The sequence below is a fragment of the Danio rerio genome, chromosome 13 (assembly GCF_052040795.2).
Source record: "Danio rerio strain M-AB ecotype USA chromosome 13, GRCz13ab, whole genome shotgun sequence".
Classification (NCBI taxonomy): Eukaryota; Metazoa; Chordata; class Actinopteri; order Cypriniformes; family Danionidae; genus Danio; species Danio rerio.
In genome coordinates this window covers 10,731,370-10,756,619 of record NC_141033.1, presented here as the reverse complement: position 1 = coordinate 10,756,619, position 25,250 = coordinate 10,731,370, and the positions used below count along the sequence as shown (strand labels likewise).

Here is a 25,250-nt window from a genome sequence, read left to right as displayed (position 1 = left end):
CCGGGCTGGGCCAGTTGGCATTTCTGTGCAGAGTTACATGTTCTCTTGTGTGGGTTGCTCTTGTTTCCTCCCACAGTCCAAGGAAATGCGACATAAGTGATTTAAATAAACCAATAGGAACCGTATATGAGTACTTTAGTAATGAGCTTTCACCACGTGGATATGCGCTGGTGTGGTTGGTGATCTATTCTTCTAGAGCTGCCCCTGACAATCCAAAAATATGCTGAACAAATCTGATCTCGGAACCCCTACATGCTCAATGACCAGACTTGGACTCAATAGACTGATTTAACGTTGCCTGCCATTTTAAAGTGAAATCGAGGCTTCGGTGCGAAGAAACCCGGAAGTATCGTTGGGAGTTACATAGGAACGTTGTGTACTTGGCTATATATCTCATCAGTGAAGATAAAGTGACACAAATGTATCATTTCACCGCCTTGCGAGTGACCTGAAGGTCCATTTTTAATGAATGGTGAAAATAAAAAGGGATTTCAGACCTAATTTTCAGCTAAGTTAAGGAAAATGGCACTAATTAGCTAACGTTATCTTTCCCAAACACACGTTTTAGATGCTATTTATCAAACTCGAGTTAATGAACTGATTCTTTCACTATATTAGACTTGTCACATGAATTTCTGAATTAAAAGAAAAAACTGTCCATTTCCCACTAACATTTAAGGCACTGTTGATGGCTTTCTTAAAACAGCGCTGATTTGCCATTGTGTTCATGTGCTCTACAGAAATGCTAGTGATTGGCTGAGAAGTTCATCAGTTCACCCTTTGCAGTTTACCGAACACAAACACATACGAGCGATCTGCTCGACTGATATTCACGGCTGCTTCGCGCTCCAGTCTCCGTGTATCTGTATTTGCACTGGGTGAAGAGCGGTAAACTGAGTGCAAACACAGATACACAGAGACTGGAGTGCGAAGCAGCCGTGAAGATCAGTCGAGTCATCCGTGTTCAGCGGCGCTTTAATGTTGGTGGGAAATAGACCGTATTAAAACTTCATTACGGGGACAACACGAGGGTGTGCTACAGAGGACTGCAATGTTTTATCGCTCACTGGGTTACATAGGCTGAAACAGGAAAGCGTCCTCCCCACGGTGTTTAACTGGTGCCATGAACTGAAGCCTAGGAGGACACTTAAGTGTATTAACGTCACTCATACAGAGACTGTGATGTTGTTTGATGCTAAATTGCTTTTAATTGTTTAGATCAGTGGTTCTTAAACTTTTTTCACCAAGTACCACCTCAGATAAAAACTGCCCCAACAAGTACCACCATAATGACCAGTATTGAATTATAGTAGCGGAGTCGGCCTAATTAAGCATCTACAGCACTGTAAAGTTCAACATTTCCTATTTTTAAGAATATATATAATCATCAGCCACTTTAAACATTATAAATAGTATGAACATTAACTGCACTTGCAGGTTAAAAGAAAAAAACGTTAACATTTAAATTAAATTTGCTCTTTTAAAAGTTAATTAGTGGCGACGCAGTGGCGTAGTAGGTAGTTCTGTCGCCTCAAAGCAAGAAGATCGCTGTTTAGAGCCTCGGCTCAGTTGGTGTTTCTGTGTGGAGTTTGCATGTTCTCCCTGCCTTCTCGTGGGTTTCCTCCGGGTGCTCCGGTTTCCCCCACAGTCCAAAGACATGCGGTACAGGTTAATTGGGTAGGCTAAATTGTCCGTAGTGTATGAGTGCATGTGTGAATGAGTGTGTGTGGATGTTTCCCAGAGATGGGTTGCGGCTGGAAGGGCATCCACTGCGTAAAAACGTGCTGGATAAGTTAGCAGTTCATTCCGCTGTGGTGACCACTTATTAATAAAGGGACTAAGCCGACAAGAAAATGAATGAATGAAAAGTTAATTAAAAACACCCCTGTTCTTAAAAAGGAAAAGGAAAACTGCAGTACTTTAATGTAAATTATTAGGATGTCAGGCTGACAAAACATTGCTGCACTCTGACATGAGTTTTACTCATGGATTAAATGAAAAAGCACTGCAGTGTTTGGGTGTTCTGTGTTTGTCTGAGATAACTAGTCCACCGAAATAATATGCCATACAAAATATGAAGCTGATTGGTCTGTTCTTGTCACGTGACCTTTGGTGCGGCATTCTGAAATATTTTGATGTTTTCAACTGAGTACGCCTGGAATACGCAAGGGCGTCATACTGCTTACGCCTTCATTATAAATAATGAACTTGCGCATGGAAATGGTGCGATATGCTCTGTAGTCCGAGAATTGGGGACTACTGCTCTAGCGTGTATCTGCTCTGCAAGTGCCACGCACCTCTTTCTCTAATTATGCGCCAATTGAATTGATTTTTAGCAGCTGATGGATGCGATGTACTTAAGTAAACATTTTAAGCACAGTGCTTTGATCATAAGGTTTTAAAGGACAGACTCTGCTGATCACATCGATGTTATCCAACGCATCAAATTATTCAAATTGTATTCATTTTCTCTTTCATTACTCAGTGATTCCTCTGAGTACCACTAGAAGTAAACCTGCGTACCACTAGGGGTACACGTACCACAGTTTGAGAACCACTGGTTTAGATTAAACTTACTGAATTATATTAAAGTGATGTTTACACCATTTCTGCATATTAATTTTTTACAGATGGAGGTTTGTAGTTCTTAGCATGTTACTGCAATGTTTACAGTGCTGGTCCTATAATTCCGGGTTTCTTCCCACCGCAGCCTCGCTTTAGTTCTTTAAAATAGCTGCCACGTGAAATAAGCGTATTAAGCTCTTGGTTGTCTCCTGAGACAGCATGTCAAACCTGTTAACATTATCAAGCAATATTTAAGTGTGAACTCTTGAATAGTCGAGAAAGGGTCTAGTTATAATAATGGACATTAGACAGACTTCACATTTGTAATTCTTCATTCCTGTCTGTTTGATAACTAGTCTATTTTTGGACAGTTGATAGATGTCTATTAGGTTTTTACTGACAGCCCAAATTTTGTCTCTTTTTAGACAATATATCCATGATTAGCTAAAAAATTAATTAGGTAAAAACACACATAAAACGTGCTTTCTGGCTAGTTTACACCCTGCATTAACATGCGTACAAACCCATCTCTTGAGACCACTCTTGTGTTTTTGTGTCTGTTTAAAAACATTCGACCATGTAAGCACTTAGATCAGTGTTTAAGGCTACCTGTGGAAATGGTTAAAAAGTAGACAAGCTTAAAACACTTGGTTTACAGCTTTATTTAGCATCATCCATTTGTACCTAGACAAAAAAAAAAAAAAAAAAAGCACCATAATAGCAGGTGTTGATTGTGTTACCACAGATATGCACTGTTTTGAATTTGAGAATGTAAACAGTCCCAAAAAAAAAAAAAAAAAAAATGTCACAGTGTTATCTGAAAATATAGCAATTATGACTTAGTTGGAATCAGTTAACAAAGTAATAGTTAATTAATCATGTGACTGAATATGCTTGGCAAAGTATTTAATCAAAATAATAAGGCAATTATTTAAAATCTATGAAGCCTTCAAGTATTTGCCATTTAAGCATCATTGATTTCCTTTTTTTATCATTCACTCTGACTGGATTAGCACGTTTTGTTATTGTGTGTAATTTATTATTTTTATCATTATTATTTTCTCTGCATTTCCATGTATATTTCTTCTAAAAATGTCATTTAAAATGATAGTTCGTCCAATAATTAAGTGTCATCATTTACTTTTTACCTTTTTACTTGTTTCCAACCAAGTTTCTTTCTTCTGTTATACAAAAAAGAAGATATGTTGAAGAATGTTGGAAACCTGTAACCATTGACTTCCACACTGTCAAAAGCGATTAGTTGACTTTACTTTAAAAAAAGGGAGTAAATGCTTTACCTTATAATTATTAAGTAAACAAACTACAGTATGTGCATAATGGAGCCTTTTCCTGGGTTTCTAGGAGCAGAGGTCAGCATAGTTGGGTAAACTTAAAGCGCAATGAATGGGGGAGGATTACAAATAACTTTTTTTACAATCCTATTTGTTAAAGTAATAAAATAACAAAGTTACCAAAACTTTTAGAAAAAAAAAAAGACTGATGACGGCAGTCAGAGATAAGAATAACATCACATTTATTGTCCTAACAATAGACAGCATTTCAAACACCTCATACAAGCGGTAATTTGTTTTTTGTAATTTAATGCAAAAATGATTTAATGCATAATTAATACACATAAACTTACATACTTACGTTTAAAAAAATATCTAAATATTAAAAGCTCTTCAGGATTTAAGATGCTGATGACCGTTAAATGTGTCATAACAGTGAAAAGGGTCTATTTTAAAACTTAAGTCAACAGGTTTACTCACTTTTTAAAGTAAGTAAAGTAACTAATCACTTTTTAGAGTGCATAGTTTTTGTTTTTCCTGTTATGGATGTTAATTTTTACACATATCCAGCTTTCTTCAAAATATCTTCTTTAGTGTTCAACAGAATAAAGAAACTGACAAAGGTTAATCACTATTTAATTACTCTTCAATTTTCAATTTGGGTAAACTATCACTTTAAATACACTACCTGACAAAAGTCTTGTCTGCAATTCCAGCGGTAAGAGCAACAAATAATAATTTTCTAGTTGATCATTTGGAAAAGTGGCAGAAGGTAGATCTTTCCGATGAATCACCTGTTGGAACCCACATGGACTCAAGATTCTCACAGAATCAGTCAAGTTTGGTAAAGAAAATTTCATGGTTTAGGGTTACATTTACAGCGCGTGTGTTTTCGGCGTCCATGTTAACAGATTAGAGCTTTCATGCGCAGCAGTCAGAGCGAGGCGTGAGCGTCGTCGAAGCAGCAGTGCAGCGACAGTTTCGGCGCTGGGTCTATTTTTGACGCACTGCTCACGCTCAATTAAAGTGACAGTGCATTGATAATGACCAAAACACATTGAATGACAGTAAAAAGTAGCAATTTTACCCAATAAATGCGTTAATAATGTCAAATGGTTTATTTATAGTCAATCAAATGAACTTAAACGATTAAAAACGGCAACAAACATTTATTTAGGCCCGAACTACAAAACCAAATGTAAAACAATTTTAGTATCAGTTTTGCTAAAATTGCACACTAGTGTTGTAGGACAGGGAAAATAGAATATTTACGGGATTTGTAGTCCATAGCGAAGTGTATTTTGGGTAGTGTAGTTCGACACGCATGCTGGATTATGTGAGCTCGCTGTGTTCTGTGCAGCTGAGCAGAGGAAGAAAGTTTTAATCGGCTTTGTTTTATGTTCACTCGAGTTATTCCTACCGGGAGCTGTTTGCACTGTGAATCTGACAACACGAAAATAAGTAAAAGAATGGCATGCATTAATTACTTTTGTCCGTCTCATCCTCTGCACGAGCATGAATTAACGAGCTGTAATTCTGCCGCTGGACATCACTGAAGCGGAGAAAGCAACACTAGTTTGATCATGTATAAATATCATTATAACTATATTGTATAGATATTATTATAACTAGGTCTACAGCAACCTGACAATCAAAAAACAAATGACATGATATCACAGGCGATTGTCTTCTGAGACTGTGGACACTTCTCATATAGCTTGAGAAGCATACAGTACTATTTGATCTATAAAATTTGTAAAATAAACATTTGAAGGTTAAAGAAACAGCATAGGAGGGGCCTTGGTGCAGATGAAAAGTTTAAAACGTGTATTTGTATATAGAGAGACATGGGTAACTAGATAGAATAGACAGAGATAGGTTGATCTCTGCCTCAGCTGCCGAAGAGCTGCGCGCTGCAGACGCAACTGGTGTGAAAGCAGGATAGCGCTACTTCTCATACTTCAGCCATTACATCAAAGTTCCTGAAAGCAAACAAGGTCAAGGTTCTCCAGGTTTGTCCAGCCCAGTCACCAGACATGAACATTATTGAGCATGTCTGGGGTAAGATGAAGGAGGAGGCATTGAAGATGAATACAAAGAATCTTGATGAACTCTGGGAGTCCTGCAAGAACGCTTTCTTTGCCATTCCAGGTGACTTTATTAAAAAGTTATTTGAGTCATTGCAGAGATGTATGGATGCAGTCCTCCAGGCTCATAGGAGTCATACACAATATGAATTCTTTTCCCAATGCATCATGACTTTATATCCTATACTGTACATTATTTCTGCAATGACAAGACTTTTGTCTTAGCAAAGTCAGACCTTACTGTCCTAATTAAATAATTAAAAATCAATGCATGATCGTATTTTATTTAGATAATATAATTTAGAGGCCTTTACCTTTCATATTGGAAGGTATGATAACTGGAAGTCAAGTTATTATTTGTTGTTCCTAAAACTTGAATCGGGCGACAAGACTTCTGTCAGGTAATGTACTTTAATAAATTTTACATTTTTTAAATAACATTTTGGATGAGCCTTTATGAGGTTTGAAATTTACATTTTTTTTATATTTTAATTTAGCTTTACATTATTATTAATATTTTTTGTGTCTTTTAGTTTCAATTTCCCTATTTATTTCAGTTTGGTCATCACAAATCTTTAATTTAGTGTCGTTTGAGCAAAAACGATTTATTAATACAGAAAACGGAGCACCTTTCAACGTACATAAGCCAAAAACGGTACAGTAGCTAGATAAATAAAACATGAGTATACTAGCTCAAGTTTATCACAAGGCAAAACCCACTGAACAAGAAAGCCTACGCGGACAACATCCAAGCCTAATCCGTTACACTGGCTCTCCATCACAACACCTGAGCATCACATCACATCCATCAGCATCAGCAGCAGCACTTTAAAGTGAGCGCTCTTGAAACAGAGTGGCCGATGAGAGGCTGCTGCGGAGGTGGACTTGGCTGCCTTGCTTCCCTACGGTGATGAGATCTCTCTGAAGTGAAGCTGAGTGTAAAAAAAAAATAAAAATCACACGCCTAATCCTTCAAACTCTGTCATCTGCCTGTTATCTGCAGAGCGGCCGCCGGTGTTTCACAAGCCTCCTCCTGACCTTGGCACTGCCCAGTGTATTGTTTCTTATCTCCTCGCCTGATAGGCTATCTCATAAACATGTTAATCGTCTGAGCTGCCAGCGTGTGTGATCAGCGTTTTATCTGCTGGAGAGGAACGGGAGAGATTAGAGGAACTTTCCTTGTTTTTTTGCTTTTCGAGTGTGTGTGTGAGCGTGTGTGGTGTTGGTGAATTTAATATAATAAAGGTAATTAATGGCAGACAGATGGAGGCTGCTTTAAGACGTGCTGACGGCGGATATCTCACGGAGCGGCTCCAGCACAAGGTGACCTCGGCCTGATATGGAGAGGAATCGCTGCACATCACCTGTTTCCAGATCAGTGCTCTTCTCTCCAGAGGAAGGAGAGAGAAAGAAAGAGAGAGTGTAAGTGCTTCTCTTGAGCCTGCGGGTTTGTTTGAGAGCTGGGATTACAGCCACTGACCTCCAAGTTCATTTCCATTATACTTCACTTGGTGAATCAGGAGGAGCTTTTCATATTACAGCTGTAATGTTGTAAAACGCTCCTCATCAAATACACGGATGGTCAACAATTCATTTCTGATATTAATTATGAATAGTTTGATGTTTATTGATCTATTACGCTTCATGTTTTCTGTCTGCTTGGTGATAAATAAATTTATTAGGATTATTGAATAATTTTTTCAAGCTAACCTACTGATTTATAATGAGAGAAATGTAAGTAAATATTAAAATATGTAAAGAGTGTAAGCTGGAGTGATCAGGAGATGCTAAGATGACTTACTTTGCTCCTTGTTTTCATTCATTTGTACATTTTGTCTTTGATTTCTTGCCTTTGTGCATCTTGTGAACATTAGCTTAAGACCTATGTGGCGATATTTTATGTAACTGACAACTGCCATAATTATTATATTATATTATATTGTATTGTATTGTATTGTATTGTATTGTATTATATTATATTATATTATATTGTATTTTATTGTATTGTATTGTATTGTATTGTATTATATTATATTATTTTATATTATATTATATTGTATTGTATTGTATTGTATTATATTATATTACATTGTATTATATTATATTATATTATATTATATTATATTATATTATATTATATTATATTATATTATATTATGCATTCATTCATTTTCTTGTCGGCTTAGTCCCTTTATTAATCCGGGGTCGCCACAGCAGAATGAACCGCCAACTTATCCAGCAAGTTTTTAAACAGCGGATGCCCTTCCAGCCGCAACCCATCTCTGGGAAACATCCACACACACATTCACACACACACTCATACACTACGGACAATTTAGCCTGCCCAATTCACCTGTACCGCATGTTTTTGGACTGTAGGGGAAACCGGAGCACCCGGAGGAAACCCACGAGAAGGGAGGGAGATCATGCAAACTCCACACAGAAACACCAACTGAGCCGAGGCTTCAACCAGCGACCAGCGACCTTCTTGCTGTGAGGTAACAGCACTACCTACTGCGCCACTGCTTCGCCCCTATATTATATTATATTATATTATATTATATTATATTATATTATATTATATTATATTATATTATATTATATTGCATGTTGTTCGTCCAATGAGTGACACCACAAATATGCACTGTATATAAGGAATATACAGTGTTAATGTCTGTTGATAACTACAGGATTATTCCTTAATGCCAGGTACAGTATGTGCAGTGCAAAACTTAATTACAGATTACCCATGATTCTGTTTATACAGGGTTTAGGATGACCCAGGGTTAACCGTTTTAAGTGTGAAAAACCCTATTAAGTACTAATTAATGCTAACATTGAAGTAACATGTTAATTAATGTTAAAATGTGCTAATTCATGTTAGCTGTGTTAAAAAAGGTAACCAAATTTAGAAAATACTAAAACATGCTAATTCATGTTAGATACGTGTTAAAACGAAAGATGTTAGCTACGTTTTGAAAATGCTAAGAAGTGCTAATTTATGTGTTATACTTAACAATGTTAGCCACGTTTTGAACATGCTAATTTATGTAAGCTATGTGTTAAATTAAAGGAAACAAGTTAGCCATGTTTTAAAACAAGGCTATTTGTTAAAATGAAAGTTTCAAGTTTTGAAACAAGTTAATTCATGTTAGCTGTGTTAAAAACAGGTCGTCACATTTAAGAGATGTTAAAAACATGCTAATTCATGTTAGCTATGAATTAAAATTAAAGATGTTAGCCACGTTTTGAACATGCTAAAACATGTTAATTCATATGAGCTATGTATTAAAGGAAACAAGTTTGTTGAAATGAAAGTTTCAAGTTAGCCACATTTTAAAACATGATAATTTATGTTAGCTGTGCTAAAAAACAGGTAGTCACATTTAGAAAATGCTAAAAACATGCTAATTCATGCTAGCTATGTATTAAAATTAAACATGTTAGCCATGTTTTGAACATGCTAATACATGTTAATATATGTGACCTATGTGTTAAAGTAAAAGATGTTAGCCAATTTTGAAAATGCTAAAAACATGCTAATTCATGAGAGCAATCTGTTAAAATAAAAGAAACAAGTTAGCCATGTTTTGAAACATGACTATGTGTTCAAACGAAAGTTTCAATTTAGCCACATTTTGAAACATGCTAATTCATGTTAGCTAATAATTAAAATTAAAGACATTAGCCATGTTTTAAAAATGATAAAAAGATGCTAGTTCGTGAGCTAAGTTAAAATAAAGGAAACATTTTAGCTGTGTTAAAAAACAGATTTAGAAAATGCTAAAAACATGCTAATTCATATTAGAAATGTGTTAAAATTAAAGATGTTAGCCATGAATGTGCTACCCACGGCACCACTGTGCTTAGCCACATTGTGATAATGCTAAAAACATACTAATTCATGTGAGATATGGGTTGAAATAAAGGAAAAAAAATAACCATATTTTGAAAGTTGGCTAAGTGTTAAAATGAAAGTTTCTAGTTAGCCACATTTTAAAGCATGCTAAATCATGTTAGCTGTGATAAAAAACAGGTAGCTACATTTAGAAAATGTTACAAACATGCTTATTCATGTTAGCTATGTGTTAAAGTAAAAAAAAAAAAACAAGTCAGCCATGTTTCGAGACATTCTAAAACATGCTAATTCATGTTAGCCATGTTAAAGGCTCAAAACCAATGGCAACATTTCCAACACCATTGAGGTGTTTGACCAATCACAATGCACAGGGACAGTTGGATCAAAACATTCTTGACTTTTTAGTTTCAGACAGACTGGAAACATTAAAGCATGTTATCCTATTCTAGTTTACCCAATACATGATGAAGTCAAGGTAGCATTTATTGTCTTTCTTAAGAGAGACTTGTTTTAGAAAACGATTTAAAATAACAGTTATTTTCAAATCATTATAGGGGCTCTTTAAAAGCAAAATGCCATTCAGTGTTGTCCGCTACATTGATTTGTAATTGTCCACTTTGTGTCCACGAATACTTCCTACCATGGACAGATTGCTCTATTTTGTGTTCTAGGAGAATCTGAAGTGTAAAGTTGATTAAAAACTCTTAATGGAGCATTTATACACTCACCGTTAATGTCAACCTGAGTGGTACACATTTGGATTGCCTTCTTTAGTCTTTCCACAAACTTTATGACTCCAGATACAGGAACTCTGTGGTCCTCTGAGTATGCAGTGATCAGCATGGATGGGTAAAGCTGTGCAAAAAAATAAGAAACAATTCTGAACTGCTCCCTGAATAAAAAAAAAAAACACTACCCTACTAGTCAAAACTATTTTGGGCCACAAAAAAAGATGTCTTCTACACTCTGCATTTATTTTATACAAAATGCTGAAAATATTGTGAAATAATAGTAATATTTAAAACAGATCTTTTCTATTTAAACATATTTGAAAATATCATTTATTTCTGTGATGGAATGCTTAATTTTAAGCAGCCAGTACCGAACAGTACAGCCAGTGTCACACGATCCTTTAGAAATCTATCTAACATGCTTCAGAAACAATTCATGGTTTAAATATTTTTTCAAAATAAATACTTTAAAAAAAAAAAACTGACTTTTTATCAGTACTGTATGCAACATCTGAGTGATTTACCTGAGGTTGAATGTTGTGGCAAGGACAGTAAGAGGCAATGTTATCTCTGTGTTCCCTTATAAGAGGGTCTCCCCACTCCCCTTTCTCCTCTAAAGTTAGCGGCAGGGAAGTGTCTTGCATTGTGCCGAGAACATCCAGAAAAGGGGCCTGTCAAAAGTGACCAATACATGAAATAGAAGGACTGCTGCTCACACATGAAGTACTCAATTATGCATTATATATCTACCTGTAGAATTAAAGCTCTGATAAGCTGTGGGTTCTGGTTGCACAGTGCCCCCGCTAGGATAGCTCCAGCACTGCGAGCTGTGAGGGCGGTCAGATCAGGACCAGACACTCCTAAAAGATGAAGAGTCTGAATGCAAGCAGCAAGATCTTCCACTCCTCTCTGCTTTTGCAGGACAGAACCTGCTCGATGCCAGGAGAGACCTCGCTCACCTCCACCCCTTAAAAAACAGATTCAGATATTTAGGTTTTATTATGATACTTTAAGATATCATGTTTTTGTGGAGTGCATTGAAGGGTACAAGTTCACAAAAACATGACTGATTGAAGTTACTAAAACTTTTATAGTAATTTACATTGAGCAGAGTAAGACTTTACATTAAAGAGTACAACTAAAAAAAAGAATAAAATAAAATGCAAATTAATACATTTAAGAAGAGTTAGTTTGATTACGTTTGAGCCACTAAAGTCACATGGAATCTTTTAACGATATTTTTGGTTCCTTTTTAAACATCTTGGGACTATTTCTGTCTATGGAGGATGAGGGAGCTCTCCAACTTCATCTAAAATATCTTAATTTGTGTGAACGAAGGTCTCGAGAGATTGGAATGAAAAGAGTGTGAGTCATTTGTAATATCATTTTGAGCGAATGGGGTATATGCCGAAGCATGCTAATAGGACTTTTAATTTGCCAGTAACCTGGGTTAAGCGCTTCCGGCTAATTGAATGCCAATGCAAAATCCGGTGCGTTTAAGGTCTGTTTTCTTTAAAAATGAGCGATCTCCACTAGCTGAGTGATATCCGATTTAAAGTGGGTGTCAGATTGTACAAGAAGCACTGCATTAAATTACATTTCCCCCGCCATATCTTTATAATATGAGCATTTATTTTACCCCAGTATATTCAATGGAGCTTTTTGTCTTGTTTTACGCTTGAGCAACCAAATAAATGCTAAAGTTTATTTAACTGAATGTATTTTAATGACATTACAACATCGATGCTGTATAAGGAACCGTATAGAATGGAAAAAAGTTTACAATAACAGGTCACCGGAAGTGTATCAGCATGGGAACTGCACTAGCTCGGCATATACCCTATTAACCTTTTTAACCACTGCCACCGCTAGGCCTGTCACAATAGTCAATGTATCTACTAATCTCACAGCACATGTACATGACCTCAATCATTTTTGGTGATGCAATGTATATCGCCCATACATAAAAAAACAATTCTAGCAACACTTTAGCCGACTGTGCAACATCTGTATTGGAGTAGTCAGTAGCTATGTTTGCATCCAAAAATGCAAATTAACTTCATGCACTAAACTGGATTATCGCATAAAAGATGTGCGAATAAAGCAGAGTTTCCATCCAGTAAGCAAACAAAATTGTCACTTCCTGATTATCTAGTGCCAGTAAACAACAGTAACAGTAAAGCAACTGTAAAAACGCAAATTTGCTGCGGTAGAAGAAGGTTTCTTCATTTGATAAATGACTTACGCCTCAGAAGGCAATCTTGACACAGTGAATGTGCGGTGGCGTTTGAAGGCGTGGGAAGCGGAGCATAGACGCTCTTGAGTCTGGACATCATTAATAATACAACAACACTAAAGAAAATGTTGACACTAAAATATGTTTTGTTTGAGCATTTTTAAAATGTACGCGCATCTTGGCGTTTCCATCAACCATTTTTTTTTTGCACATATCCAAAATGCGCATAGAAATAGGTGAATGGAAACATAGCTAGTGTCAGTATGGTTAAAAAAAAACTATAGTACTTATAGTAAATTACTATATATTTTCATGTAGGTGACTGGCAACTGAAATAGATCTGGTAGCAGATATAGCAGCCTCTTTATTTTGCACTTCTTGGTTAACATATATTCTTATTTATTTACGATATGCGTTTTCACATTCTGTGTGCAATGCCTATTTATTAAATTATTAAAATGACAAATTAAATGAAATATTCTTAAAAATAAAGTATTATGTGTTCTTTAGAAGAGTGTACTTGCATTGTGAAGATATTATATTGTCATTCTGGCATAGTATAATGAGTGGCATAGTCTTAAAATGACAATAATATAATTTACCGCAATATATTTTAGTGCAAAATATAAAATTGCTATTGTTTCAGACCTAGCCACGGTTACATTTTTGTTACATTTATTTTGTTGATATATTTTATTATAATAATTTGATATTATACAAAAGATATAAACTGTTCAACACAAGTCACAAATCTGGGGTTTACTTCTAGCGGAGTTGTTCTGCATTTAAGTGAACGACTCATGGCAGTTACATAAGAGACACCTTGTCAGCTGTGCTTTGTTTCTTTGAGGCATGATGACTTTTTATGATAACAGAATATTTATAATTACTAAGTAATTTTCAAAGAAGAAACAGTGTATAACAGAGTATGAAAAACATTTAAGAACATTCAGTGACTTGCTTTATATTATTGACCATTGAATTTGATTGGGGAGCAAGGTAGCTCATTGGTTAGCCCTGTCACCTCACAGCAAGAAAGTCATTGGTTTAAGTCCCAGGGCGACCAGTTGCCATTTCTGCATAGAGTTTGCATGTACTCACCGTGTTTGTGTGGATTTCCTCCGGGTGCTCCGGCTTCCCCCACAAGCCAAAGACATGCAATATAATTGAATTGGATGAACTGAACTGGCCATAATGTATGAGTGTGTGTGTGAATGAGAGAGTGTATGGGTGTTTCCCAGTACTGGATGGACATCTGCTGTGTAAATCATATGCTGGTATGGTTGGTGGTTCATCACACTGTGGTGACCCCTTATAAATAAGGGACTAAGCCAAAAACTAAATGAATGAATGAATGAATGAACGATATTGATTGGCCATTGGGCTAGTTTTGTTTTGTCTCTCCAGTGTTCTCTTGGTCATTTTTAGTGAATCTGTGTGAATTGTAGCCTAAGTTTGCTGTTCTGATGTGCTTTTCTTCAGCTGCTGTATCTCACCTGCTTCAAGGTTGGATTTGTTGCTGGGTGTCTGTTCAGAGACACTTTTCCGCAGATTATAACAAATTGGTATTGGAGGTACAGTTGCTTTTTTATCAGCTCAAACTAGTCTGGCCATTCGCTTTTTTATCCACAGGATATTTTCTCTTTTTCGGACAAAACTCTTGTCAACCCTAGATATAATCGTGCATCAAAATCCCAGTATATCCTCAGTTTTTGACATACTCAGACTGGCACCAACAACCAACCACGTTTAAAGCCATTTAAATCACAGTTTTTCTATTAAAGGAATATGAGAGCTGTAATTCAGTACCTGACATGGCAGTAAGCCAGAGTCCAGCCATCCTCCAGCATCATTCTCTTCTCAGGACTGAAGGTCATATTGAGGTCAACACCATAAGCTCCATACACATGCAACAATAAAGGAGCCTTACGCAGCTCAGATAACGCAGGCATGTGGAACAGAGTCAAAGGCACCATTGTACCATCCTAAAAGCACAAACATATGAATGTTATGGCTTTTTGAAAATTACTAGTGGATGCTTTCTGTACCACTGCCTTTTAAGACTGAAAAAGCATCATACGTGACTGGTGGCCTGCAGGCGCGTTGTGTTATACTCAGGAATTGAGATGTGCTTGATGCTGTCCTCTGTTATGGAGAGTTTTTGTCCTTTGGAGGAATAAAGGTAGCGTACGGGTGGATGAACAGGGGAGGAAAGGAGGAAACTAATTGACCCTCTGTCTACTGTCCCAACACGCTGCGGTGATAAATCACAGGCCCATTGAGGGAGCTGAGAGAAAAGAAACACTGCTTTTAGAAAGTTGAAAATGCTGCATAAACTAGTTTTTACCATTGTAATGGATCAGGCTAAACCTTATCATGAGTTCTGAGATCTCACCCAACACTTATATAGGGTTAGTTCACCCAATAATGAAAAATTATTATTTAAATACTCATTAATTACTAAATATAAAAATGTAATTATAAGTAATATTTAAATTTAATAACGTTTAAAATGACCTCTATAAAAATGATATATTACTTATAATGACAGAAAAAAACACTGTAAAGGTCTTTACGGTCACTTTTCATTAATGTAATGCTGTCTTGCTGAATAAAATAATTGATTTCTTGCTTGGAAAAAAATTAACCATATTAAGCCCAAACCTGTGAATGATAGTGTACACATACGTCAGCAGGGTTTAGAGCAAAGACTTTAAGCTGCTTTCTAAGTAAATATGAAGAAATGTATCAAATAAAATTTTATCTATCCAGTAAAACTAATCTAAAAAACATCCTTCTTGATCCCTATGGTTCATCATCATAAAACAAACACTCTATTTTTTCCATGTGGATGTGTAGTTCTTCACACCTGTAGAGTGTTTAACTGATAGGGCTCTTTTGTGGTAAGAGTCTGGATCTGAAGTCGACAGTGTGAATCCTTCACCGTGAACACGCAGTGATCCTGAAGCAGCTCAAAATCTTTGATGACTGTTCCTGGAACAGCACTGAACGCAGGCACCCAGTGTGGCATAGATGGGGAGGCTAAAGATGCCCTAAGCAGCTTGAGATTAAAAAAAAATACACAAACAAAAAACTAATTATTAATTTAGTTGTGAATATAACTGCTTAGGTTTTTTGGTATTGGTGATACCTGATACTCCTGGTCTGGTCCAGTGTTGGCAAGGATGAAGAAGCTGTTGTCCGAGTGCTCCACATGGTAAAGCAGACCAGGTTGACGGGACTGGGTAAGTGAGGGGAACGAAAATGGAGACTTGCTGTCAACAAACCAGACTTCAGAACTGGTTTTACTACTGCAGTTTATGGTCACCAGCCTCTGGTCTCTAGAACGACTGACCTCCACAAAGAACCTGAGGACGGAGCAGAAGCTTCATAAGACCGACAATGTGTCATGACATGAGATGCCAACAGTGAGTACTTTTACATGGACATCAGTAATCGAGTTATTTGCCTTAATCTAAATAAGACATTGATATGATTAAGGTGTGTACATGAGTCACTTATTGAATATTCCTTTCATGATCCCGTTTTACATGTTATAGCCCATAATTCAATTAAAGTCATTGCATCCCCACACCATCCACATTTCCTCTGCAGTTTCGTGTAATTTCGGGTGTTTCATTTTTAATTTGTTGACTTTAAGTTTGGCACTTTTATTTTCATTCAGGAACATTTCATGCATGCCCCACATGACAAACGAGATATTGGATGCAAGTATTAAGAGTCTGCTGATACCGCACACCGTATGGGAAAAAACCTCTGCACTCTGCAATGCAGGTGTTTGTGGTCCTTCATTGACTTGGTAGGTGCAGAGAATAGTGTCAAACAGTGTGTGTATAGACTATTCTGTCCCAAAATGCAGCAAAAATCCTACACGACGGTAATAGTTTGGTGTTAACGGTAATAGTTAGGGCCCTATCATACACCCGGCGCAGTGTGGCGCAAGGCGCGGCGCAATAGTCTTTTGGTAGTTTCAGCTTGGCGCAAGAGTCGTTTTATGCATTAGCGCTCATTTGTGTGCCCCTAGGCATTCTGGTCTAAAAGAGGGAGGCGTTTTGAGGCGAACTGCTGGCGCGTTGCTATTTTGAGAAACTATAATAGATTTTTCATTAGACCAAAACTAACCTGGTCTAAACTCCGGCGCAGAGTTGCGCCTTGCTTACGCACTGCTTAATACGCACAAGAGAGCAATAGGCAAATATCTTTACATATGAAAAAATTTAAATGTTAAGGATATATATAGTATATAATAAGAATAGATATAGGATATAAATATAAAGGATTAAAATATTACAAAACATATTATTTTCTAGCCTACATAAATATGAAAAATCACTGCTTTTATGTCTTCTTCATCTCGGGAGGCTTTTTCAGTTCATTTATAACAATTTGCTTTTGTATAATGTTATTATTATTAGCAGTATTATTTATTATATCCATATTTATATTTGTTTTATTAAAAACAAGCTTAGATTTGCCCACCTGCCAGGTTTTAGACCATATGGGGCACAGCATGTGTTTTAGGATATGGTTTTTGAGCTCATTTTGTTATTATTGTTCATTTATCCGTTTGCTGGAAATTAGAACTGAATTTAGAAATAGTTTTGAAACGAATATTTGCGCTTAATAAACTAAATAAATTATTTATAGACTAATTGATGTCTGTGCGTAAAGGTTTCCCTATCCAAGAGCGAAAGTGAAAGTAGATCTATTATCTCTCATTCTCACGCAGTAGATGCTCTGTTTAACAGTTTTCTGTTAAAAAACTGTTAACCGTTAACTGTTTGCTAGTGAAATGCTCATTTTTTCCACTTAGACTTACTTTGCGTCCTGTAAATAGCGAATGCGCTCTTGGCGCGACGCAGCTGGCTCTTAAAGGGAATGGGAGATGAGACTCTGATTGGTTTATTCTCAAAACACACCTATAACTCATTAAGAAAATAAACTCAACCCTTTTAGACAATGCGCCATGACGCAAAGCAGGTTTTCCCATCCTTAAATTAGCAAAAACGCGTTCTGACATGCCCTGAAAGCGTTTTGCGCCCTGCGTTTTGCACTCTGCGCATGGACCATCAAAATAGAGCCCAAAATGTTAACATGTCTGTAGTGCACTTCAATAATGCTGAAATTGGCATACTCCACGTCTTAATTCAATTTCTGTTAAGTTCTATTATGACTTTAGTCGGATTAAATTATTAAAAAATTACTGTTTGCAAGGTAGTCTCTTAATCTTAAAATCAGATTACTGGTGTCCATGTAAAAGTACTCATTATAAATTCTGATTTGCTCGTACACATTTTTTTATGTCATAAAAGGATTTTTACCCCTAATGAAATTCACTCTATTAATTACTCATCCTCATGTAATTTCAATACCCTGAGACATTCATTCATCATTGGAGCACAAATAAAGTTATTTTAGATGAAATCCAAAGATATAAAATATATAGATTGAGGGAAAAAATTAATTGTTTAGTGCACAAAAATGTTTTAAAGCTTTGCATTACTAGACTTGAACCTGTTATGATCACCAGCAGTTTTGATCACCAGCAGTTCTGCTGGAGAACACTCCCTGTCATTCAGCTGAACTACATATCCCATTTTGCATTACACTCACACACCAGATTGCACTTGCACATCATTGAAGCTCGTCATTACTGATTTCTGGGACTATATATATGATTACAGGGACTATATGATATCCAGTACTGAGACTAGTTTTCTTGTAGTGAGCATTACCAAGCATTTTCCTATTTAAGGCTGATGTACACATCTGCGTCAAGTGAACACACATGTCCGGCGCAGTATGCACACAGTCGCATAGCCCTCACTATGGCTGACGTGTACCTCTCAAAAAATGTAACTACCTGTCGCAACGAAGCATAGCACAAGCTTTGTGATGGGTCGGTTTGGTAGCGATGACGAGCGTGGCCAAGTCTCAAGTCCTGTGAAGGAGCTCCAGATAGAAACTTTTGGTTTGTGTTTACCTCATAATTAAAGTTGTTGCATGTCCATCGGTTCCCACCTTTAAATAAGCGACTTTTAGCTACTTGTAGCGTTCAGAAACAAACAAAACGCTCACAAAGAAACTCGACACAGAGGAACATAAAAACCTACTGCCAGCTAGCATTTCAGAAGAGCAACACAAACAGTATGCCGAGGAATAAATGCATGACTATGTGCAAGGTGGGTGACGTGGGTCACGGCAATCACTTGACACAGAAGTTTAAATTAGCCTTTAATATAGCTTTGTTTTGACACTGTCTTTATTGTGTTTTTGTTTGTTTTGCCACCTGCCTTAACCATACGCTTGTTATAACGACCACTCTAATAAATTATCTGCATGCTACCATCTATTCTTTTTTGAGCCTTGCCTGCCTGACCAATCTAATATAAACTTCAATTGGATCTAACCTGTGTTGTCATCGCAATCATTACAATACCAAAAATAAATATCTTAATATGTGTTCTGAAGATGAATGAAGGGCTCGAGGGGTTGGAACGACATGAGGGCATTTTAGGGACCACAATTGTAGTTAGACTTTAATATTTTGCTAAAGAAAAAAGTAAAATAGGTAGGTGAAAATCATTAAAGACTCGAATTACTCAAGACAAAGTTAATTTTTGTTCTATCTACCTTTTAAATCAGGGATCACCAAACTTGTTCCTGGAGGGCCGGTGTCCTGCAGATTTTCGCTCCAACCCTACTCAAACACACCTGAGCAAGCTAATCAAGGTCTTACTAGGTATACTTGAAACATCCAGGCAGGTGTGTTGAGGCAAGTTGGAGCTAAACTCTGGAGGGACACCGGCCCTCCAGGACCGAGATTGGTGACCCCTGTTTTAAATGATGGACAGTTCCAACTTGCTATGTCAATAGAAAGCTGTTTCAAACTTGCAAAACGAACTACAAATGGAATTTTATCACACCAGGACACAATGGTCTTACTTTGGATCTTTTTCCTCATAAACAAGTGTGGTTTGGACAGCAGAATCAATGAGATGAAGACGGAAAACATGCAGGGAACGAAGACTCTCCTGTGTGCTGTAGAAGAGGACATCATCAGTGGCCCACTCTGCAGAGAACATTTAAGTTTAAAAACTCAAGATTTCAATCATTCAAACCTCTAAAAGTTTTAATTGATATTCAAGTATTGTTAATATTACCAAAACTGAGCACATTGTCTAGGACCAGCATGACTCTTTGATTACAACTGACACCATTCAAACAGATTAACATGCATCTGGTCTTCTCATGGTGGTCTTTCTTGACAGTGGCGGCCAACATGGTCTCTGTGGGAGAGAGTCGGACCCTCTGAATGGATCCATATCCACCTTCTCCCCAGTCTGCATTGAACACCTCCACCATCTCCTGCTTGCCTGTATGCAGATATTGACTTATTCATAATTCGAACCAAATTAAATGTAATTCCTGAAATAGTTTACTATATTTTACCATGTCCAAGTGTCGATCTGTAGATCCTTTTGCCATCTTCAAGGTAAACATGATGCTGCCCCTGAAACTTGAGATGACATTGAAGGATTGATGACTCGGCTTCTTGTTATTATTGTTTATTATACATATTTTTTATCTATTTTAGTTGTTTACCTCTGAGTTTTCTGGTACGTCTGCAAACTTTCTGTGAACTGAATGCAATCTTCTTTTAAAACGCTGCTCTTGGCTTTTGAATTTCTGAAGTTGGGCTTTAGAGAGCTCTGTGGGTCCCTAAATGAACAAGTAGAGTTACATTAGGAACACTTTCAAGAAGTTAACATGAAGTATGACATGCTAAACTACATTAAAAGCTGCTTTTAACTGATTTGGGTTATTTATTATGCATGCTGTTTTAATAATTTAAAAGAAGACATTTGCTCTGCACATTAGAATGTGCCATTTTTAATTAAAATAAAATCAATCATAAATTTTTACAATGATTTATAGCAAACACCTATAAAAGTTTATATCAGAAATATTTTGTCAGGCATATTTACACTAAGAGTGCTGGGCAGTAACGGATCACATGTAATTTGAATTATGCTATCATATTCAAAAATGTATTACTTGTAATTACAATATTTAGCATTTTTAAGTTCTCCTTTCAAGTTACATATAATTTTTTGGATTATGATTACATGTTATTGACTAACGCAAAGTCAGTAAATTCTATTTAAAAGAAAACCTATTATGCCCCTTTCTGCAATATGTAAATTGAGTCTCAGATGCCCCTAGAGTGTGTATGTGAAGTTTCGGCTCAAAATACCTCAGAAATAAAGTTTTATATTTCTTTGAAACTGCCACTTTTAGGCTTTGATCCTAATTTTGCTATATTGGTGACTGCCGCTTTGAATCTAAATGAGATTATGCTCTCTTCAATAGAGGGTGGAGCTATAAATATATGTGTCAGCATAGTGGTGGATAAAAAAGACTCCTATGCTAATGAGGGACAGATCTTAGTAATGATGAATAGATAAGTGAATGCCAATCAACATGTTACTGAAGACTGTTTTTATCAAGTGTGAATTTGTAAAAAATTTAATTATTACATTTTTGCTATTAGATGCTGATTATAATCACAAACTGTTGCCACACAACTGTGCTTAACTGTGATTTTAGCATAAAAGGTCCCTTTTAATTCTTATTTTAACTCTTTTAAATGTTCTTTCTATCTTTCTGTGACATTGTAAGTAAGGCAAAAATATGGTATAAAAGTATTTAAAAAGTAGTCAGAACATGTTACCTACACTAAGATTATGGGTAACACTTTAAAATAATGGTCCATAGGTTAAAGTTAATAATCTATTTACTAACATGTAACTAAGTATGAACACTCATGTACAGCATTTATTAATCATAGTTCGACATTTACTAAAGCATTATTAAAATCCAAAGTTGTGTTTGTTAACAATAGTTATTGCACTATACGTTTGGAAGAACTATCAATAAACAACTACATTTTTATTTTATTATTTCATTAACAAATATTAATAAATACTGTAATAAATATGTTTATTGTTTGTTCATGCTTTAAATACATTAATTAACTAAACCATTTTTTAAAAGTGTTACCACCAGTTTGTTACAAACTATCATATACTTTGCAATCAACAACAAATTATAATTGTCTGCAATCTGTTAATGACCTATGTAGGATCACCGTACAGTCCTTAAAAACTAATTAAATATCAGTTTAAATGTGTATAGACTACACAATTCACTATTTTTACAAGTTGTTATTATTTTATAAACCCATTTACAAACATAGAGATCATATGATATACAATTTGTCTGTATTCAGAATTGAAATCCTGTTTCTGATCTAAAAATTTATAAATAAAAAGGGGGTTATTTTATACATAAATTAAACAGTAATATTAAGATCTTGTTTTTTGTATTAAATGTCTGTACGTTACAGCATTTACGCACCTGTCACTGCAGCATTTACATTTGCTTCTTTACATGAGACAAATTTACTCCTTTACACCCCTAAAACTACAACATTAGACTGTAACGTTAAACTGGAGTTGATCTTACCTCAGAGTAAAGACGAGAGAGTATTGTTTCTATATTCGCCCGACGTAACGTTACATTTCGAGAAAGTAATCGCATAAGCAGCAGGCTTGAGGAGATGATTAGATTCATTTAATGCAGCACGATGATCTAATAATTGTTATTATGAATGAACGACGACTTGTTATATAAAATACATAAACATATAGTTAATAATCATCTTAGGTAAGTGTCACGTTCAGAACATTTAAACTTCCCCGCTGCCCATGTGCTTGAGCTGCTGTTGTGTATTGAAAAATACACTAGCGAATAGTGAATCGGATCTTTCGGTTGAATTCGGTTGAATCGGTTCACAAATCGTTTGTCTTTTAATTAAACCGTTGTATTCTTGAAAATCGTCTTTTCCGAACACGACCGACTGAAAATTAACCGAGAACTTAGAAGTCAATCGAATTAGCTTATTACACTTTATATATTTCTTTTAAATGCGAAATAGATTTAGGTTCTCATTGACTTTTATGGGTGTATGAGCAACAAATTGAACTGCAACACATTCAATGAAATAAACACTTATTACTATGAATAAAGCATGTGTAAACCACTTATTTTTTCAATCAAAGTAAAAACTAGGAAAGTGTGTGAGTGTGTGAGTTAATGGAATATTGTATCAACAGGTTTGAATCAATTATTGCAAACGAACTGTTCAAAAGAACCGACTCTCGGGATGAGTCACAAATGGCGCTAAAATATGACATATAATTCAGGAAAGACTAATCGAGTCTAGAATCGTAAACGATAGCCATAATACGACAGTGTTCGATGACTTCGGTGGTTGATTCGATTTCCTTTTCGCCAGCACAAGTGGAGGTGGTGTACGGAAGTAGCATGGGATTTTATTACTAAGCAACAGAGAACCGGCGAATTGGTAAAACACGATTAAATTACGCCATGGACTTTAACCGCATCCGTAGAACAAATGCCAAATAAGCCTTCGATTAGACTCTGCATTCCGCAGCTCTTCTAGTGATACAGTGAGAAGTAATTTTCTGCATGAGTTCCAGCAGGTTGCTTTGGGATGAATAACGTTACATTTAAAGACGCCCCTTTGGCTGCGACAGAAATGCATGCGAATGATCACCAAAATCACGACTCTCACTGTGGAACCGATGTGGCCCGTGCACGATGGGCTCTTCTGCGACAGGTAAGGACTTCCCTCAGTATTCAGCTATTTTAATGTGTTTGTTTGCTTCAATAAGCGCGAATGTAACGCATTATGTAAAGTGTTTTTCACATTAGACGTATTGATGTGTCAGAGTAGCTGCAGCATCCTCTGATGTGTCTCTCATCATGCAGGTGCTGAAACAGAAGCAGCTCGACAGTCAAGATGTTCAGCAGGTGTCAGTGCGGAGATTCTCCTCCTTTAACCTGTTCTCCAGGAGCAGAGGGACTCCCCCAGAGACGGAGGACCCTTCTGACGGCCAGTGGGTGGAGTACAGAAGTGCAATCTTTCCCCAGTACAGTGCCTTACTCAGGTATGCTGAAGACAGTACAGTAGAACAGCTTATCTTTTTGGTGTTATTAGTCAGTGCTTTGTGGAGTAGTTAATAGTCAGTGAAAACAAATCACATGATGAGAATCGTTGTAGTGTAACCACTTTTTTAAAGTAATGTAATCTGACTACTTTTAGAGAACTTTTTTTTTTCATTTGCATGGTCCACTAATAAATTTGCGTGACAGAATACATTCTGTACTTGGAAAACCTAAAGAGACACAAAGAGACAACGAAAGAAAAAAGAAAACGTCTCTTCTTTAAAGAGAAAAAAGAACAATTGTCACCCTCTTTTGCAAAACCAGTCATAAGTATCAGGGCAGGAAAAGTTGGCGGTTCATTCCGCTGTGGCAAACCCCAGATTTATAAAAGGCACTAAGCTGGAAGGTAAATTAATGAATGAATGAACATCATCTGAAAGCATAACAAGACTTATGACTGGTTTAACAGTCATCTTAATTTTTAATCCTTAAAGTTTTACTATTTTTATTTAAAAAAAGAAAACATATTAACATTTATATGCATTTATGAATGCATTATATCATTGAGTCAAATAACAAAAAAACTAATTACTGCTTTATGCAAGTTGTTCATAATCTTGGAGTTTTTTTTATTATTTCAGCAAATAGGATTGTAAAAAAAAAAAACGTTTGTTGTACTCTCCCATTCACTGCACTCTACAAGCTTACCCAACCATGATGCCTTCCACTACTGAGAAACACAGAAAAGTGAAAAGGGTCTATTTGGCTGAGATACAGCTATTTGAAAATCTGGAATCTCAGGTTAAAAATGATCTAAATATTGAGGATAACATCTTTAAAAATTGTCCACATTGCAATGCATATTACTAACCAAATTTTAAGTTTTGCTATATTTATGTGAGGAAATTTGAAAAGTGTCTTGTTGGAAGACAGCCTTCACTTAATATTCTAATGTTTTTTTGGCACAAAGTTATTATTTTGACTTGCACAGTGTATATTTTGACTGTTCACACTTATGTACCCCTCCAACATACTACTTGTTTTGTAGTCCAGCATTTTCAATAAGAAGAATATATTGATATATAATATTATATATCAATAAACTATGTCAAATGTACAGTAATTTGTAAGCATGTAATCTATAAAAAAGTAACTATAATGGGATTATGAGGAATTTCAAATGTAATATGAATTGATAAAGTGACTTTTTTAACCCGATTACATAATCCATATTTTATGTAATAAGTTGCTAACCAGCTATTATTAATAGGATATAATTGAATCTCGGTTTTAAAAAGTTTTTTTTTTTTTTGGTTAAAATAATTGTAGTAATCAAAAAGCATGTCTAATAAATAGATTTTGTGAAACTTTACCAACAATTTATTACAAATATAACCAAAATAACATTTTAAAAACCCAATTTGA

The 25,250-nt window shown here is 35.9% G+C and overlaps 2 protein-coding genes across 11 annotated transcripts in view; one reads left to right on the top strand and one right to left on the bottom strand.

Moving 5' to 3' along the window:
• prepl (prolyl endopeptidase like) overlaps window positions 1-22,576 on the bottom strand; it is a 28,203-nt gene extending 5,627 nt beyond the window's left edge. For 2 of the 6 annotated variants that reach the window (XM_087278631.1, XM_087278632.1), the window contains exons 1-12: window positions 22,320-22,565; window positions 20,397-20,513; window positions 20,244-20,310; window positions 19,955-20,167; window positions 19,737-19,832; window positions 15,922-16,138; window positions 15,640-15,831; window positions 14,851-15,057; window positions 14,580-14,755; window positions 11,285-11,501; window positions 11,059-11,205; window positions 10,532-10,658 (exon numbers count right to left, since the gene is read on the bottom strand). In XM_087278631.1, coding sequence (XP_087134757.1) covers window positions 10,532-10,658; window positions 11,059-11,205; window positions 11,285-11,501; window positions 14,580-14,755; window positions 14,851-15,057; window positions 15,640-15,801 — 1,036 coding nt within the window. In that variant the 5' untranslated portion in view covers window positions 15,802-15,831; window positions 15,922-16,138; window positions 19,737-19,832; ... (2 more) ...; window positions 20,397-20,513; window positions 22,320-22,565. 6 annotated transcript variants of the gene reach the window in all.
• Window positions 22,577-23,148: 572 nt separating this feature from the next.
• camkmt (calmodulin-lysine N-methyltransferase) overlaps window positions 23,149-25,250 on the top strand; it is a 250,520-nt gene continuing 248,418 nt past the window's right edge. For all 5 annotated transcript variants that reach the window (XR_015505741.1, XM_087279009.1, XM_087279011.1 and 2 more), the window contains exons 1-2: window positions 23,149-23,496; window positions 23,649-23,827. Coding sequence is in view for 4 of the 5 variants with exons in the window: in XM_087279009.1 (XP_087135135.1) it covers window positions 23,371-23,496; window positions 23,649-23,827 (305 nt within the window). In the remaining variant the exon portion in view is untranslated. The remainder of the gene's footprint in view (window positions 23,497-23,648; window positions 23,828-25,250) is intronic.